At 45.2% G+C, this 18,907-nt stretch overlaps 1 protein-coding gene across 1 annotated transcript in view; it reads right to left on the bottom strand.

Annotated features, from left to right (window-relative positions):
• Positions 1-620: 620 nt before the first annotated feature.
• Positions 621-18,907, bottom strand: part of ADCY8 (adenylate cyclase 8) — a 252,622-nt gene continuing 234,335 nt past the window's right edge. The window contains exons 15-18 of the mRNA XM_062189454.1: positions 12,593-12,739; positions 5,239-5,331; positions 3,753-3,867; positions 621-1,108 (exon numbers count right to left, since the gene is read on the bottom strand). Of these exons, the coding sequence (XP_062045438.1) occupies positions 621-1,108; positions 3,753-3,867; positions 5,239-5,331; positions 12,593-12,739 (843 nt within the window). The remainder of the gene's footprint in view (positions 1,109-3,752; positions 3,868-5,238; positions 5,332-12,592; positions 12,740-18,907) is intronic.

Below are 18,907 nucleotides of genomic sequence, written 5' to 3'. Positions count from 1 at the left end.
AGGCTAATCCTCCGCCTAGCGGCACCGGCACACCGGGTTCTAGTCCCGGTTGGGGCACCGGATTCTGTCCCGGTTGCCCCTCTTCCAGGCCAACTCTCTGCTGTGGCCAAGGAGTGCAGTGGAGGATGGCCCAAGTACTTGGGCCCTGCACCCCATGGGAGACCAGGATAAGCACCTGGCTCCTGCCATCAGATTGGCGCGGTGTGCTGGCCGCAGCGCGCCTACCGCGGCGGCCATTGGAGGGTGAACCAACGGCAAAAGGAAGACCTTTCTCTCTGTCTCTCTCTCTTTCACTGTCCACTCTGCCTGTCAAAAAAAAAAAAAAAAACAACAAAAACAAAAACAAAAAACCATGGAACTTGTCACTGAATGTCTCATTGTGCTAAGTCTCTGTTTTACATGGCCTTTGTTCCCATGTGAAGCTCTCAAAGTCAGTATCTTGCTCCCCATAAACCTTGAGCATGAGAGGTGGGCAATCAATATGACTGAAGAGGACTTGATATGGTGCATTCAAAGACCAAAGAAACCATCCTTGTTCTAAAAAAAATTAAACCTTTTTATTAGTATATTTATTTTATATATAAAAGAAATACAAAAAAAGAAACACAAAGAAAATGCATTTATGGCAAATCGGATTTGTCAGTGCCTTCAGCTTGGGCCCCAGGCTCCGGCCCAGTGGGAGTCAGCAAAGTCCGTCGGTTGTAATGGCCTTTGATGATCCCCGTGTTGTTGTTCTCATTGAGTAGCTGCTTCTGCCTTTGCCGGTTGAGGGACTGGACAAGGCCCAGAACGACTGCGGCCAAGGAGTACTGCCCGGGCAGTCTTCTTGGGGGCAAGATGAATGGGTTGGGTTGGACTCTTCCCAGGAGAAAGTACGTTTTGATTTTCCCTTCCTGTTCACTGATGCCCTTCACGTAGATCTCCCCTCGGTAGTCAAAGGCAAAGCCTTGGTCCTTTAGGATGAGATAGGTCTCCTCTGGCACTTGGATCCGCCCGCTCACCCCTGTGCTGTCCATTCGGCTGGCCAGGTTCACGGTTTTGCCCCAAATGTCATATTGAGGTTTCTTAGCGCCAATCACACCAGCAACCACTGAGCCATGGCTGATGCCTGTGAATGAACCAAAGGAGCAGAGATAAGAGAGAGAAGAGTGATAGCAAAGGTCTGTTAAGGAGCTGTGGGTACAGTATGGAGTGGGTAAGGGGCAGTGGATGAGGCTGGCAAATTAGACACCAACCAGATTGGAGCAGCCTTCATTTGTGATCCTAAGGAGCACTGGCTTTGTCCTATAGGTAAAGGAGCGCTGGTAGATGTTGGCGTGGGTTGTAACTGGATCCAATGTGCGTCTCATGGAGACTTTCCCTTCTGCAGCAGTGAGGGAACAATGGAGGACACAGGAGGCCAGTCAGGAAGCCTGCACCATGAACTAGGAAGTGGTGCTGAGCACCTGCTCAGCTCTCAGAGCACTGTGTTGCCAGAGGCAAGAGGAGGTGCCACGGATCCTGACTCCTGCCAGCCACCTCACACCCTTCCGCTCTGTCTTTCTCTCTGCTCAGATGCTCACTTCCTCCCAATCCCAGAGTTTATTTGGTAAATTATTTTAAAGGCAGTTGCAAACAAACACGGACTTCTCCTCTAGAAGTTAAAACATTTCACTAAATGTGTTAGCAGGCATGCATGTCTCCTGCCAACGTTTCTTCATTCTGTAGTCATTGACAAAGCACCTGCTGTGTGCCAGGTACTGTCTGGGCATTGGGAATAGGCTGGAAAAGAAGAGATATAGCCAGCCCTCATGAAGTTTACATTCTGCTGGGGAGAGACAGAAAATAATGAAGAAAAATAAATCAGGCTATAGGGGTAGATAAAGATGGGAGAAGGTGCATTTGGGAGTAGGGTTGTTAAGAAAGACCATTTTACCAGGTAGATATTTGGGTAAGGTTGTTCTAGTCAGAAGTGAGAGCACCACACACACACACACACACACACACACAACACATGATATAAAGGGCTAGAAACTTGCAAAACAGGCTGTGGAACATATGGGAATCACAGTGATGTTTAACTCTTTAAAATCGCAGAGCACTTTTTGACATTATCACATTTTTTTAAACATTTCTTTAAAATTTTAAAACTTATTTAATTGCAAGATGAGGGGGGCAGGAAGACGGAGGGAGAGAGAGAAAGAAAGAGAGAGAGGGAAGGAAAGTGCAATCATCCATCTGTTGATTCACTCCCCAGATGTCCACAACAGCCATGGCTGGGCCCTGGCAAGCTGAAGCCAGGAGCCAGGAGCTCAATCCAGGTCTCCTGCATGGGTGGCAGAGACTCAACTACTTTAGCCATCACCACTGCCTCCCAGGGTGGGTGTTAGCAGGAAGCTGTATCTGGGCGCTGAGCTGGGACTGGAACCCAGGCACTGTGATGTGCAATGCGGGATTCCCAAGTGGTGTCTTTACAGCCATGCCAGACACATCCCCCATTATTTCACGTGATCGTCATGTTCCTTCTGCGAGGAAGCAGCTGGGGAGGTAAAATAAAACAGCCAGCTCACACACGAGGAAAGTGAGAGTCAAGGGATTAAATGCCTTGCCCAGAGTCACAGAGTTGGTTAGAGCAGGTTCCAAAACACACACTGAGATGCCCAGTCCAACTGGAAAATTGATTTTCTAACCCCAGAGATTGATGAAGCTATAGCTGCACTGCCGCAGATCACACCAAGGGTTGGCCCTGCTGTGGGCAATGTCTTCAGAGTTTGCTTGGAATGTCTCTGTGCAGGGTTAAAGATCATTGTTCATTCCTGGTTCAGTTCTGCAGTCAATGATTTCAGAAGGGACAGGCAGGGTCGATGGGAGGCGTGGGAACAAGCCCTGAATGTCCCATCCGAGATCAAAAGCATGAAATATAGCTTCTTTTATTCCCAAGAACAAAGGCCCACAGCGTTCCTCAGATCTGACAAGTCAGATATTGGTATTTCTTGACCCCTTTTTCCTTGAAAGCTTCTAAGGAAGAACCAAATACAGCGGGAGTTCAGCAGTGAATATTGCTCTAAATCACACCCTGGCTCGCTGTCAGAGGTGCTGCAGGCACTGCCTGGCTGTGTGGTCCCAGGCTAGTTACCCCCCCTCTCTGGGCCTGTGTTTAGTCATTTACACTGTGAGAATGTGGGCGGAGGCTTCATGGAGAGGCAGAAGGACGCAGCACATTCCATGAACCATAAGAGATTATTCATTTGCAATGATAGTGGCACTGCTGCTTTGCACTGAGGTGTCTGTGGGCCCACAGGAGGCGAGCCATGCTGAGTAAGGGGCTGGACAGCTCGCTGCCTGTCCCTGGGTCAGTATGGGCAGAATCCTGCTTTTGCCTGGAGGCAGTTTCTAGAAGAACCAGGGAGCAATACATGAAGTGATGCAGGACTAAATGACTGGTCTGTCAGCACCCTGCACCATGGAAGGGATAGTGGACAGGGAAGTTGGAAGAGAAGTCACCGCAGTCTGCGCTTGCTCAAGACTGGCTGGTTTGTGTTTCTGCACACGGGTTAGTGTCCTTGCTTGGCTTCCAGCGTCTTACTTGAGAGAAAGCACAGGAAGGCCTGAGCTGACCCTGTCCCTGTCCTTGGCAGGGCCACACCGAGCCTACTGCAGTTTGTAGGAAAATGCTTCCCTGGGTTAATGCCCCGGGCATGGGAGGGGCTGAGGGAGCAAGGCCAGCCAGCTCCACACACTGCCACTTGCCAGCTTTACCAGCAGCTACTCACCGATCCGGAGTTCAAAATTGTTGAAGGAATGCTTGTTGATCTCCTGTATGCTTTCAGTGAGGGCGAGAGAGAAGTCGGCCAGGGCACACAAATGCCCCCACTTGTCTTCACATTGCTGGAGCAAACACAAGAGGAAATTCATTTAATGTGGCCATCAGTGGCATTTCTGAGGCAGGGGCTTTATGTCATAATCCCACCTGCACAACCCTCAGCAGGAAATAACCCCGTGTGTGAACCTTTGTACTCTCAAGTCATGGGTATTCCAGAAATACAGGATTGCATGAGATTTTCTTATAAGAAAGTGTAGGGGTGGGCCACCATATCCCTTCCCTTCCCTATAATTATCTGAATCTCACGAACTCCTGAGTGTGTTCACTGATTAGCATGTGCCTAAGTGTATGCACCTATGCCTTTATGTGTAGCTTTCATCCGTTTGAGGGATGTTTCACATAGACAGTTGCTCTCCAAACCCCTGGGTAAGTGCAGAGTAAGCTTCTGTGCCTCTCTGAACCTTAGTTTCCAAGTCTATACAATGAGTATAAAAATACTTGCCCTCCCTACTCTCAGGACTGGATAAGATGATATAGGTGAGAGAACTTGGCATTTCTGTAGTGCAGAGGGTGGCAGCCAGTTTAGTAAAAGGCCAGGTAGCACAAATTCTCATCTTTGTCATGAATATTCAACACTGCCCATGTAGTTTGAAAGGGGCAATAGGCAAAATACAAACACATGGGCATGGCTATGTATCAATAAAGACTTAATTACAAAGTCAGATGGGAGGGTCACATTTGATGTGTGGGCCATAATTTTACGAACATCACTATTGTGTGCCCCACACATGTACCAAATTACCAGCATGACTTTCTTCCCAGGTACTCTCTCTATGAGTTTTTTTAGGGTTTTGGTTGGGAAGAAAGTACAGGAAGGATGAGATGAAAATAATGAGGATTTCATCTCCCAGAGGAATTTGGACTTGTATCATTTAATTTTGAGGATGTATGAGATGCAATGCTTTGTGTGGGGACATGGCATTATCTCAGGCAATTCGTGCATCAGCTGTGGAGTGTCCTTATTTAACATGAGTGCTTGGCACACGGTCAACACTCCCAAAGGCAGAAGCTGTTATTATTGGTACATACAACCTCTGAAGGCAAAAGCAAAAACAAGAAAAGAGGCTAGTATAAGGGCTTCAGTAACATATCCCTAATTCATTACCAGGATATTTCTTAGATCTGATTTTGTTCAAGTGAACCAAGAGTGAGGCTCAGAACCAAACCTAAATGCTTCTCAATAAAGTCGCGTTGTTTCATCCAGTAGACTCTATCTGCCTTGGAGCAAACGTACATCACATGACCATTATGATCCACTTCTGAGGATTTTCTCCTCACTGTTCCCCAAGTCTCTTGGTGATGGAGATGTCTCTACTTCCAGCGATAAGATCGCGAGGTCCCGGGCAAAGTCTGTGACTGACTCCAGAGACCTTTACCTGTTTTTCTGGTGACAGGCCTGACACGGCCATGTAGGTGCTGCCAATGGTCTTGATCTTTTCAATGTCCTGGAACCGGTCTTCACCAAGCAACTGAAACAGACACAGGTAACACTGTTAGTCCTGGGGCTGATTCCTCCAGGAGGCTGGGGGCTGCTGATACAGGCCCCTGGCTCACCACAAAGATCGAATTCTAATGGTTTAGCATCCTTAAGGTAGCTGCTTTTCTCTCTGAGGATCATGAGATCATGCATCCTGTCACTACGTACATTTATTGAACCACTGCTAACCACCAGAAGCCACAGTCTTTAAGGAGTAGATCTGTTTGTATGAATCTTTGAAATAAGCAAAGCTTTTTGATCAGCTTAAAGAAGGAATCACAAATGTTCCCAAATCCATCGAGAAGTCTTTGTGGTTTTGCTGTCGTGATGTGCTCTGCACACTGCGGCTTCTCAGCACTTCCTTGCCACACTGTTAGCCTTCAGCCAGTCCTCTGTGATAACCTGTCTCTTCCTGCTCTCACCTCCTCACTTCCAACACGGCGGCCAAAGCGACCCATTCGCATGGAAGTCAACCCACGGCCCTGTCTGTGCCAACCTCTCCTGTGGCTTCCTGTGCTGTTCAGGTCAATGCCAGTCTCTCCTGTGACCTGAAAGGCTTGACACATCCTGCCTCCTCTTGTGTCACTCTGCCCTTTGCCCTGGTTACTCAAGAGCAAGCAGTCCTGGTGTGCCTCAGGAACCTTGCATTTGCTGTTTCCCTGTTGGATTGCTCTTCCCTGAGACTACTGCTTGCTCTCCTCCCTCATCTCCTTCAGGTGTTTCCTGTCTTTTTGGCCAGTGCATTTAAAATTGGACACAGTGTCCCATCCTTGCAAACGTGGTCTTATCTTCTATTCATCTCCTATCTTCCTTCCCCAGCATCTCTCCCTGACTTTGCTTATTCACCTTCATCTTCCCCACTGGAATGGAAGATTCCTGGGGCAGGCAGTTTTGTCTGCTGTGAATGACTCTGTTCCTACACAGAGGCGAGAGAGACAGTGCCCTCTTTGGTGTTTCTTCTTGCAAGAATACTAGTTCTGTATGATCAGGGCTCCACCCATATGATCTCATTTGACCATAATTATCTCGGCATGGGCCCTGTTTTCAAACACAGTCACACTGGGAGTTACGGCTTCAACATAAATTTTGGGAAAGGAAACAATTCAGTTCCAGGCACGAAGATCAGTCTGAAGTATTTTCTGATCTTTGCATTTACAGTTGAATGACCCAGATTTATTTTCATCTTGTAGATGAGTAAACTGAGACACACAAAGGGATTAAATAATTTGCTTAAGGCATGAGAAAATGACCGAGTTACGTTATTTCAAATGCTCTCTTGATAACATTAAATTTAAAATACAAATGTAGCTTATATTTTCAAGACATAAATGAAAAATTTTAAGAGATTAAAAGGTAGACCAGAAGAGGTAATGGCCACGTCCATTGGGGCACTGATCTAAGGACGTCACCTCTTTCTCTTACTTGTTCTTCACAGCAGCTTTTTGAGCCCAGTGTTCTTAACTCCATTTTGCTAATGAATAAGCAGGGATTCAGCATGGCCGAATAGCATGTTCTAAGGCTTCAGGGTGAGGAAGGGGAGGCAGGGGCAGCTGCAGGGTATGCAGGGTCTGGGGCAAAGCGAGATGTGGAAGCCCTTCAGAATCATAGTGGTGATAACAGACAACAAGCCAAGAGCTGCAAGTCCCTTGTAGCTGCCCAAATCACATGGCCATGACACTGGCCTTGAGCAGAAGAGCTACATCCAAAACAAAACCTCCCTGGCTCCCACATCTAAATTCTGGCCTCTCGTTTCCCCACTGTTGGCAGGAATCTGTATGCACTCTCTTTGCCTCCCTTTAGTACTGTAATAAATGCAGGGTCTCATGTTGACCTGAGGGTGGACAAGAGATGAGCCTGAGTGAGAGAAGACAAGCTATTTATGGGCTGTCTTGCTATAGGCAAGAAAATTTGGAAAATTCCTGCTTGAGAGAAACTCTTCTAGGAATGTGCAGAGCACAGGCAGGTGTTTTATAGTGATTGGCTGGTGTGTGTGTGTCTAGCTTGATTTGCAGTGCAGGCATTCTTTGCCCATTATTTTATGTTTCTCTAATTAAAATGAAGCTCCTCTTCTTGCCATTGCTGAGATTCTTCAAATGTGTCCAGGGTATGCAGGTCCCCAGCGTTGGGTATCTGGCATTTATCTTCAGACACCACAACAGGTTTGGTCTTTCAGCACAGCCCTCAGCTGCTATTATTTTAGCTTGAAGATCTTGGGATAGGTTGGCCACCTCCACCTGCACACAATTTTACATCTGCAGCTTTCTGTTGGCTGTGGGCTGACATGGCCCTGTAGGGAGTGGGGACTCTTCCAACTTTCCTTCTCTTATGAATGACTTGGCAAACAACAAATTTCAGGTCCAGGCAGAGCTGTCCCCTCTAAGAAGTCAACTTGGGGCCGGCGCCATGGCTCACTAGGCTAATCCTCTGCCTGTGGCGCTGGCACTCCGGGTTCTAGTCCTGGTTGGGGCGCTGGATTTTGTCCCAGTTGCTCCTCTTCCAGTCCAGTTCTCTGCTGTGGCTCGGAAAGCCAGTGGAGGATGGCCCAAGTCCTAGGGCCCTGCACCCACATGGGAGACCAGGAGGAAGCACCTGGCTCCTGGCTTTGGATCGGCACAGTGCGCCGGCTGTAGTGGCCATTTGGGAGGTGAACCAACAGAAGGAAGACCTTTCTCTCTCTCTCTCTCTCTCACTGTCTAACTCTGCCTGTCAAAAAAAAAAAAAAAAAAAAAAAAAAGAAGTCAACTTGGAGGCAGCAAAATTCTTCATTATTTCATTTACTATCTATGTAACAACTTTACTTGCACTACAGCTGATAAGAGGCACAGTGGGGTCTTGAGTCAGCCCCTTGATTAATCCACGAGTGTGCACAGGGACCTGAGATGGGAGAAGGCCCTTTGTCGGCCCTTCCTCAGGCCGGGGCAGTGGGATGAGTAGCCTGGTGTTGGCCTGCTGCACACAGACTTGCAGAGGGTGCTCTGTGAATGGGTAACTTTCCTCTGAGCCAAGTTGGCATTTCATAGGATTTCAGATTCCTGTAGAAACCACATCAATAAGAGCAGCATCCTTACTCAAGTGAGGACCAAGTATCTGGCTGGAGTTCAACCAAGAAAAAACTATAAGGCCCATGATGACCCAAACAAGGAGGGCCTGTCTGGGTGACCCCAGCATCCAGAAGGGGAAGCTGGGTGCTTGGGAGTGGCAAGTCAAGAAATCTGTTTGTTTTTCCCATTGACTACATTCCTTTCCACCCTTCCTCCTCACCTGTCTTCCTCTACCACTTTCTCTCCCTTCCCTTCTCTTTTCTCTCTCCTCCTCATCCCTGCCTCTCCTCTCCCTCCCTGTTGTAAGCCAGCCTTCTGGACCAATGCCCTCAGCTGTGACTTCTCTGTGCAAACACTCATCAATGGCAGTAGAGGTGCTGCTCTCCTCTGCTTTGGGAAGACACCAGAGTGTCTACAGTTTGGTTTGTCGAGATGCAAATTTAGTTCAAACTTTATTACAATTTAAAAGGACACTAGTGAGCACTGTTGAGAGTTGTTATACAGTTTAAAATACAGCAAAGCTTGATGTCTCAACCATTAGTTTTAATAGAGTTACTTTTAAATGTGGAAGTTTTGGATCACACTAGCCCATTCTCACCTCACTATTTGCAACCAAGGTTCCGTTTCCCCCTATTAGTTATTTTGTTCACTAATTCCTCTGGGGAATACTTAGCAAACACCTGCTGTGTGCATTTCTTCTGTGCTATGTCCCAGAGACTCAATAAGATACAAAGGAATGTGGTTTCTATCTTCATTAGCATTTGGCCTAGCATGAAGGGCAGGCATTGAAGATGCTCTCACCATGTTCTCTCTCTCTCCCCTCTCAACCTTGCAAGGCCCTCAGCACCAGTGCAGGATCAGTGACTTCTTATATAAAAGCAACTTATAGTCAACCTGCCTCCCTCTGGATGGTAAAGCCATGGGAGGCAAGGAGGGATCGTGTCTTCTTTATCTTGGTCTCCACACTCCTCCCTAGGATGACTAAAATAGCCATTGCTGAGATTAGGATTTCAATGCAACCACAATGAGATGCCATCAAGTGGGAAGCAATGTAACAAAGTGATTAAAAACTAAAACAGTGTGATATACATGGTTCAAATCCTGGTTTTGCCACTTAGTGCTGTGTGACCATGGGCACTTCCAGTATCTCTGTCTCAGTTTTGCTTATTTATAAAATATAGACTATTAACTCCTGTGCTGTGTGTTTCATGTGAGAGATAAATAACAATTAAATGGTATTTATTGCAAATGCTCCACATTTGTGGCAACACATTGTAAGGTCTCTTGGAGATTAGTAAATCGGGTTTCTGCCCTAGAACGTGGTGGCAGGTAGAGGAGTCAGATCTGCAAAGAGAATTATACTGAAAGGCTTCAGTGGCTGTGATAGGAAGGTTTTCATTGAAAAAATGAGTGACAACATTTACCTGGGTAGAGAAGAGAGATAGAACATGCTTTGAGAACAGAAGTGATGTGTGAATCAAGTGTTGCATGAGTTTGATTTTCAGCTGGCTGTGGAGTTCACAGATGGTGGACGGGGTTGGGGTAAGGAGGGTGTTATTTTCTAAGCAGAAAGAGCTTGTGTGAGCTTGTGTGGAATGGCCAGATGGGATTGATGGCTTGTAAGTGGTTAGGTGGTGCTGGGCAGTGAGGGGCAAGGCTGGAGAGGGAACAGGGACAGTCAGTGCAAGGCCTCCAGGGATTTACCACATGATCTGGCCAAGAGAAACCACTGTAGGGCTTTAGGCTTTAAAGGGATGTGACACATACTCCTGAATTAGGAGATGACCGCAGTGATTCAGGCGAGAAATGATATGGGCTGAGGTAAGGCAAGGGCAGCACTGATGCTGGGAGTGGACCAGGTCCTGAGAGATCCAGACAAGGGTGATGGGATGTTTGTACTGCCATGTGCACAGCAGCTACCCATAGTCGCAAAACACGAACTCAGCCTAAGTGTCCACAGACAGATGAGGGGGTAACTAGAATGCTACTCAGCTTTAAAAAGAAGGAAGTCCTGCCATTTGTGACAACATGGATAGACACGGGGAACATTTTGCTAAGTGAAATAACCCCTGCAAAGGAAGACAATCTCACTTATATATGGGATCTGAAAAAGCCGAACTCATAAGCAAAGAGTAGGATGGTGGTGCCAGGGGCTGGGGGTGAGATGAGAATGGGGAGAAGTTGTTGAAAGAGTGCGAAGTGCAGTTACAGCATGTTGGCTATGCTTAATAATGTATCCTCTACTTGGTAGTTGCTGAGAGCAGAGTTTAAAATGGAAAAAGAAAACTATGTGCGATGATAGATATGTTAAATAATTTAATCATGCCATCATATAAACATGTATCAAAATGTCAGGCTGTATGCCATAAATATATACAATAAAAAAGGAAGAAGGAATTCCTAGGGCTCAGTGGCTGGAAGGATTGTGGGGTTATGGGAAGGAATGTTGTTTAGGGTGATGTAGTGGATGCTATTTTGGCCTTATTCAGACCCCTTTATGAGGCCCCTTCAGGGTGCCATGGGTGTTGGCCACTGACAATGCATTGCTACACTTTCTTTTTTGAGATTTGCACTGGATTGATGGGACTCTCCCTGCTGGAAATGCCTGGGAGGTATACTTCTACAGGACATCTCACAGCCACAAGGACTGACTGGTACAGGTGTTCAAAAGCCTGGCCCCCTTGCCCCAGTGGCCCCAGTGGCCCCAGTGTGAGACAGTTGTGCCATCCATGTTCTGAGTCCTGGTGGGATCAGAATTTGGCCACAACACAGATGAAACCATGTCTTTGCTTGGATTCTTCCCTAGCATTTTCTCAGTAAATCACCTGATTCCCACTTCAGGCTCTGCCAATTGGATGGACACTGTGTCCTTCTTCCAGATGGTGTGGGGGATGGGAAGGCCCACTCCTGTCAAGTTTATTCTTGTAACTGAGGAGCAGCACAAGCATTTTCCCTCATATTATGGATTCATAAGACTCATGGAGGCTGGAAGAAGAAACTGATAATTGTTAGTGGTAGTTCTCTGACACAGTGTTAACTGCCTGTTTTATCTTTGACACATTGTCTTTTTATTTTTGTTAAAGATTAACTTATTTATTTGAAAGACAGAAATATAGATAGGAGGTGTATATATATATATGTATATATATATATATATATATATATAGAGAGAGAGAGAGAGAGAGTGAGAGAGAGAGAGAGAGAGAGAGAGAGAGATTTTCCATATGCTGGTTCACTCTCCAAATGGCCACTATGGCCAGGGATGGATCAGGCCAAAGCTGGGAGCCAGGAGCTTCATTTGGGTCTCCCACATGGGTGCATGGGCCCAAGAACTTGGGCCATCTTCTGCTGCTTTTTCCAGGTGTATTAGCAGGGAGTTGGATCAGAAGTGGAGCAGCTGGGTGTGTGTGTGGGGAGGGATGAGGTGGGGGTGGAGAAGGTTAAGCTTCCACCTGCAGTGCCGGCATCCCATATGCATGCTGGTTGAATCCTGACTGCTCATTCTCAATCCAGCTCCCTGCTAACATGCTTGGGAAGGCAGTAGAGGATGGACCAAGTGCTTGGGCCCTGGCACCCATGTGGGAGACCTGGAAGAAGCTCCTGGCTCCTGGGTTTAGCCTGGCCCCACACCAGCTGTTGCAGCCATTTGGGGAGTGAACCAGTGGATGGAAGATCTCTCTCTCCTCTCTCTGAATTTCTGCCTTTCAAATAAATAAATAAATAAATAAATAAAATCTTAGAAACTTGAAGTGGAACACCTGGGATTTGAATCAGTGCCTACATGGGATGCTGGCACTTCAGGCAGTGGCTTTACCCACTATGCTACATCTTTGGCCCCATCTTTGGCACTTTAAATAAAAGGAGAAATGTCCCCATTGGCATCCAGTGCCTCTGTGATGCCAGTGCCCGAGCACCATTAGCCTCAGAGAGTCCCCCTCATCAGATTCTGGTTTTGCTATTTGCTAGTTGTTTGACACTGGGTTAAGTTACCTAGTCTGAGGCTTATACTCCTTTATCACAAAATAGGGAAACAACAGCATATATTTTAGATGCTAATTGTGATAATTAGAATGGATGATACATGTCTGTGTTTATAATGCAGTTTGAAATTCCATAAGTGCAGAAAAGTGGCCCATCTCCCAATGAGTAACACAGTACTATGACAATGAAGATGTGCATTTGTGATTATATATTTCTGAGGCTTATCTTTACCTCATCGAAGTCAGCAATGATCTCATTCAGCAACCGTAGGCATTCCACTCCCTGGTTATTCATTTCAGTCTGAGAGTAAAAGTCTGCAAATCCTGGGATGGAGGCAAACATCACCCCAACGGCATCATAGGATTGAGAGTACAGTTCCTATACAGGAAAACACATAGAGAGCACCACAGACCACCATCAGGTTCTGCAGTAGTGCTAATTGGATGTACAGTACATATATACATGTATGGGTGCTTACCAAAGAACAGAAAGTGGGAGCTGTGACACCATTATATCAACACCATATGTCTCAGTCTATTATGGCTGCTATAATGAAATAACAGACTGAGGGGTTTCTAACAACAGACACACATTTCTCACAGTTCTGGAGACTGACAAATCCAAGATCAAGGAGTTGGCACATTTGGTGTCCAGTGAAGGCTCACTCCCTTGTTCACTGATGATGTTGACCTCAAATAGTGGAAGGGGCAAGGCAAGTTTCTGGGGCAGCTTTTATAAAGGCACTAACTATTTTCACAAGGGATTCACCCTATGACCCAATTACCCCCCAAATGCCTTGCCTTCTAATGCTATCACCTTAGGATTAGCTTGTCAACATGTGGATTTTGGAGGGACATAAATACTGAATTCATTGTACCATATAGACAGCATCAATAGCCTATCGTTTGAGACGATCAAAAATTCTTGGTCTCCAGCCTCAGCTGGGTCCTGAATTCTGACTGCCCATTCATTTGTCCTTGGTTAGCTTCCTTTTTTGCTCTCCTCAGTGGCTTGGCCCAAACTCTGGCTAATTTCCTTGACTTAACCCTCTCCTCTATTCCTCTTGGTAGATTACCTTTTGCCCACTTCATTGAGATAACTGTGGTTCAGACCCCTGCTCTTGTTCATGTTCGTTTTTACCTCATTTATTATGACTCTAGATGATGTATTTTTCTTTCTCATGCTCAAGGCCAAGGCGTCTGAGTCCTTGATCCCCTTATAATTGAAGAGATTATTGCCTCAACAATCCTTTCCTATCATTTGTCTTTTTGCCCTCTTTCTCTTCTCCTCCTTCTCTTAAGCATGTCTTCTAGGAAGAACAATGCTCCCAATGCATACACTTCTCAAGCTAGTTTCTCTACTGCCCCTCTCCACTCTCAATGCCTGTCACATCTCAGGCTGGAAAGAAATGAATCAAGAGTATGCAAGCATGCCAGTTGAAGTGGAAAAATCAATGCACATATGTCTGTTTATCTCCTACTAAATGCCTTTGCAGATTTCTTTATTGATCACTCTCAGGAGCTCAATCCTCTTGACTTTCTGTGTTTTAGAAATGTCCTTTGTTTTTTGTAGCTTAACCCCTTAAATGATGCATATTATTTTGGTTTATCTTCTGCCTTCAATGTTTACAACTGTTGTTGTGTTTCTGTCCTTGATGCAACACATGTTTCAAATACTTACCTGGTCCCTCTAATTCAGTATCAGCCTTTCCAACACTTATGTGCTGACAGTTTCTAAATTTTGATCTTCAGGTCAGTTCTCCTTGGGCTTCCAAATTCCCTGTCTCATGCTTGGCTCTCCCCACCCTCCTAAGCTTGCATATGCTATCAGATCACCTTCTTTCCAACTTGCACCCATGCATGATTCTTCATTCTCTACTTCATCTGGTGGCACCAGAGTTGTCAAATCATCCACATGAGAGATCCTCAGAGTCACCTTGGATTCCTTTCTCCCATCACATTCAAACTCAGTAAATCATCAGGTCCTGGGGGATTTTTCCCCTAGACACTTTTTTCTAACCTTTCTACCATTATTAGACTCTCCTCATTCTCCTACTTGACCACTACTATAAGAACCTCCTTCTGAGTTCTTTGTTTCATTTAGAGCCTCTCTCCACAAGAAAGCCAGAGAAATCTTTTATATATACATTGAGCATGCCTCTCCCCTTCTTAAAACTCTTCAATGTCTCACCCTTATTGCCAGGATAAAAATCAAACACTGCAGCATGACATATATTCATGCCCTCACCACCCATCTCTTCATTCTCATCGCCTGAAATTCCCCAAGTTGGACCTTGTTCTGCAGAAACACCAAGGCATTTGCACGCTGCTTACATGCTGTAGCAGTTGCTGGAGGAGCCTTGGCTGTCTTCTCTCACTCAAGGGTCAACAGTAGTACTGTTTCTTTGTTGGAGTTTGTCTCTGGCCACTAGAGGGCACTCTGCCCTTGTGAACAGCAGGCCGCATGTACAGGAAATCAAACTTCTCAGGAGCGGTCTTCAGTTAGTGATGACGTGAATTCACGGATATTACCAGCTCCTTCACGCATGGGCCAGTCAACTTTGAGATGTGCTTGTATACCATTTCCCCAGATTCTATAGTAGGAGTAAATTCCAGTTGCCCACAGAGGTAATGGCCTGATACTATGTCATTTATTGGTTGCTTTCCTTCTCTGCCTTCCTTTGCTCTCTCCTACCTACCCTTGCTTCCTGCGACCATCTCCAAGTAAATTATTTATACCCAAATCCTTGTCTCCAGGTTTGCTTCCGGAAGACGTTAAAGACAGAAACATTTAAATACTTAAATGTTCTGTTTCACACTTACATGTTGTAGCTTCTACTGTCTACCCCTTCTTGGGACAATCCTTTGTATCCTGAGTTTATCTTTCTTAACCAGGCTCATTCTTGTTTTTTGCCTTCACTAACCATTTAGAGATATTGTCTTCCATAAACCTTTCCAGACTCAAATTGGGTTGAGAGGTGAGCTGAGTGCTATTGTAGCTCCCTGAGCCACCCTACTATAGTCTCCCTGCCATCATTGCTACTGTCCTAATGTACATCTTTTCCATTAAATGTGGACTCCATAAGAGCCAAGACCAAATGCCATTCATCTCATGCATTCAAATTGTACAGTGTTTTTGGATACTGGAGATATAGCACACACTCTATGTAAGGTCTGTTCTAAAGTGAGCACTCAAAGCTGCTCAATTAATTACTCTCTGGTCTTGGAAGAACTCCAAAGCTTAAAAGGTGCTTCCATATGAATTCAATGATTTTATCTTTGAAACAATTGTGACTTCCACTTTACAGATAAGGAAAATTAAACAGAGTTGAGTCAGATTATTGATTTGGAACACATAGGTTGTAGTGGAACAGACAAGGTTAGGGGACTCCCAGGGCCTTCCCCACTCTGCACATATGTATATAGCTTGTCTATCTGTCAGGCCCCAGGTCTAAGAAAAGTGAGGTCACTGACTCATGGTCAACTAGTCTTGAGTTTTAAGTGTAGATGAATGTGCCTTCTCTAGTCCTTGTCCCAAAGGGTACAGGTATCTCATGATGGCCTCAGTGAGGTTGGGTTGGAGTGTCATGAGGGAAGTATAGATCATAGCCAAAGAGAAGAGCAATGGCAGATGGCTTTCTAAGGCAGGGCCCTGTTCACCTTGTCCTTGAACAATGTAAAGATGCTATGGAAGAAGCCCGATGCCTTTGATGAATCACAGTACCTGTGTATATAAGCTTACAGAATCACATCCTCCTGAAGGCTGTAATTTGAGAAAATGCCTCGGTTTACTCTGTTACCTATAAATTTAATTTTCCGGGGCTGCCATACCAAAATACCACAGACTGAGTGGCTTAGACAACTAAAGTAAATTTTCTCACAAATCTGGAGGTAGAAGTTCGAGGTCAACCTTGGCAGGGCTGGTGACTTCTGTGGTCTCTTCTCCTTGGCTTGAATATGACAATTGTCCGTCAAGTCTTCACATGGTCTTCCTTCCAGTATATGTCTGTATCCTATACTCCTTTTATACAGAAGCCAGTTGCACAGAATTGGGGCTCATCTTAATGATCTCATTTCAACTTAATTGTCTCTTTAAAGACCATGTCTCCAAATACAGTCACATTGTAAGATCCTTGGGGTTAGGGCTTCAACATATGCATTTTTGGGAGACACAATTCAGTCCATAGCTTCTAAATTTATATTTCTAATTTCTGCTTAAAAATAGAGAAAATTCTTCCTTCTAAAATATATTCCATAATTACATCCTCCAATTCCCCTCCCACTTCAGTTTATGGCTTGCAATATAAATGTCTTTTTGAGATAAAGTGGCCAGTCTGTAGTGGTTTTTAAACAACTGTCTAAGTACTTGAATGTTCTAACAAGTCCTAGCTCCTTCTATATTGTTCTCTTTAGCCTTCTATTTCTGAGCCTTGCAAATACCTAGAATGTTTTGATGGCTGAGATAATAAAATAATAATAATTATATTAGTTACTTTCATTGAGTACTTAGCATGTGCCAGACACAAAACAGAATGCTGCATATGCATCATCTTATTTAATGCCCACAATGACCTCATGAGACAGATAAAATTAAGATCCTTATTTTAACCTATGAGAAGACTTAGAGGTTAAGTATTTCATCCAAGTCCTATAGTCCTTAAGTGCTGGAGTTGGAATTTATACAAAAACAGGCTAACTCCAGAGTCCTTGCTACTGCTAATAACAATAATAGCCATAACAACAATGACAACAACACAATAATAAGCAGCAATTTTATTGGATCTGGAAACTGGTTCTGGTTCAACTGTCTGAGTGGTTGTTTGATTTGATTTCAGAGGGACCCATAGTAGAAAGAGCACTGAACTTGAGGAAATATGGCCTGATCTTCACTCTGTTGTCTCCTATTAGAGGTTGAAGAGGTGGGAATAGGGTGAACTGAGACTCACACTTCTCCTCTGTGTCAGATGCCAGCTGATAGAGGGAATAGTCCAAAGGGACCAATGGCCAATTCAAGACCAATCCCACAAACACAGACTCTCTGGGAACAATGGGCCGGACAACCTGGCTTGGAAACAAGACCAGAGTGGGACCCTCTTGATCCTTACCATGAGACAGAGCTGGGTTGACTTGGCTGACCCACCTACTGGCAGGCAGGGAGCCAGCAGAATGGAGGTCTCCATATTCATGGGGTCAGGATAGAGGTATCTGTGCTACTGGGCTTCCTACATGGGAGGAGAAAGCCTGTTCATCTTGTATACAAACAGATCCATAAGGAGATAAGACAGCCTGAGTTACTCTGGCTTTCCCTATTCATATCCTCCCTAATCAGATGGGTAAAGATAGAAACTCTCTCCCTAGAACTTCCATATAGGGTGGAAGGTATTGTAGGAAGTACTTTGCTCAGTGGGTCAAGACAGGAATATGGGAACAAAGGAGAGGATGGCCCTACAGATGAGGTCCTGTGGCTTTGGGCAAGCTGGTGAATGTGCCTTCAAGGCCCACACATCACAGACTTGATCCCCATGGTGATTACTGGGAGGTGGTGGCACCTTTAGAAGATGAGGCCCAGGGGAAAGTCCTTAGGTCATTGGGGTGTGCCATTGGAAAGTAATACTCCTGTGGCCTCTTAAGTTCTCATGTGAGTTTGTTATAAAAGCCCAAGTTTGGACCTACTTTCTCTGTTCTTGTCTTGTGATGGGACCACTCTCTCCAGTATGTGCTGCCATCACTGCCTTGTGCTGACTTCACCAGGCACCAAACCAAACAGGCTGCCTGATCGTGGACTTGAGCCTCCAAAATTGGGAGCTAAATCATCTTTTACTCTTACATGCTAGTTGGTTCAGATATTTTGTTGTGTAATAGAAATCAAATAGAGAAAGTGAAATGAATTTACTGGTCTCAGGTCCCTCAGCTATGGAAGGATTGTACTTTTGTTCTGTTTTCACCCCTGCTTGCACTGAGATGTTCTGTCTGAGTTGTCCATTTGCTCATCCATCTGCTCTCATTGGTTTCACTAAGTGCTCTTACCACTTGTCCCTTTGGACCTGGACTTGGTGAGAGCTTCCCATGACTACTGACCCCAGGAGGCTTTATCATCCCTTCATTATCTATATTGCTTAAGTTAAAGACACAACAGACAAGAGGTGCCACATTAAAATCAAGAATATTCAAGGAAGGCTAATTTTCAAAGGCCTTAATTAGAAAAATGAAGGAAGAACATAGAACTCTAAGAAATCTCTCAGGAACCTAGGACTAGTGTCAGTAGAGCTGTCACCCTATAGGCTGAAAAGTATGAGAAGAGGTCAAAGGAGTGAGTTGATTTGACATTGGAAGCAGTTCCTTAGTGGCCTTCAGATGTGTTGTTAATTTCTGTGGAGGGACATAGCCAGCCTTAGGTAATCACAAGGAAATACACTTCGTAGTCTTGCTCTCTTCCATTCCACCCCCTGTCTGCCCAGAATCCCTTATTGCTGACCCTGAACTTGGTACCAGAGTCCATGGAAGGTCATTGAATAACCTAGGTAGGTCAGTCATCCACCACCCCCTG

Source organism: Lepus europaeus, chromosome 4, assembly GCF_033115175.1.
Source record: "Lepus europaeus isolate LE1 chromosome 4, mLepTim1.pri, whole genome shotgun sequence".
In the NCBI taxonomy this organism is placed as follows: domain Eukaryota; kingdom Metazoa; phylum Chordata; class Mammalia; order Lagomorpha; family Leporidae; genus Lepus; species Lepus europaeus.
The sequence above is the reverse complement of the archived record's forward strand: the minus strand, read 5'-3'. Positions and strand labels throughout refer to the sequence as shown.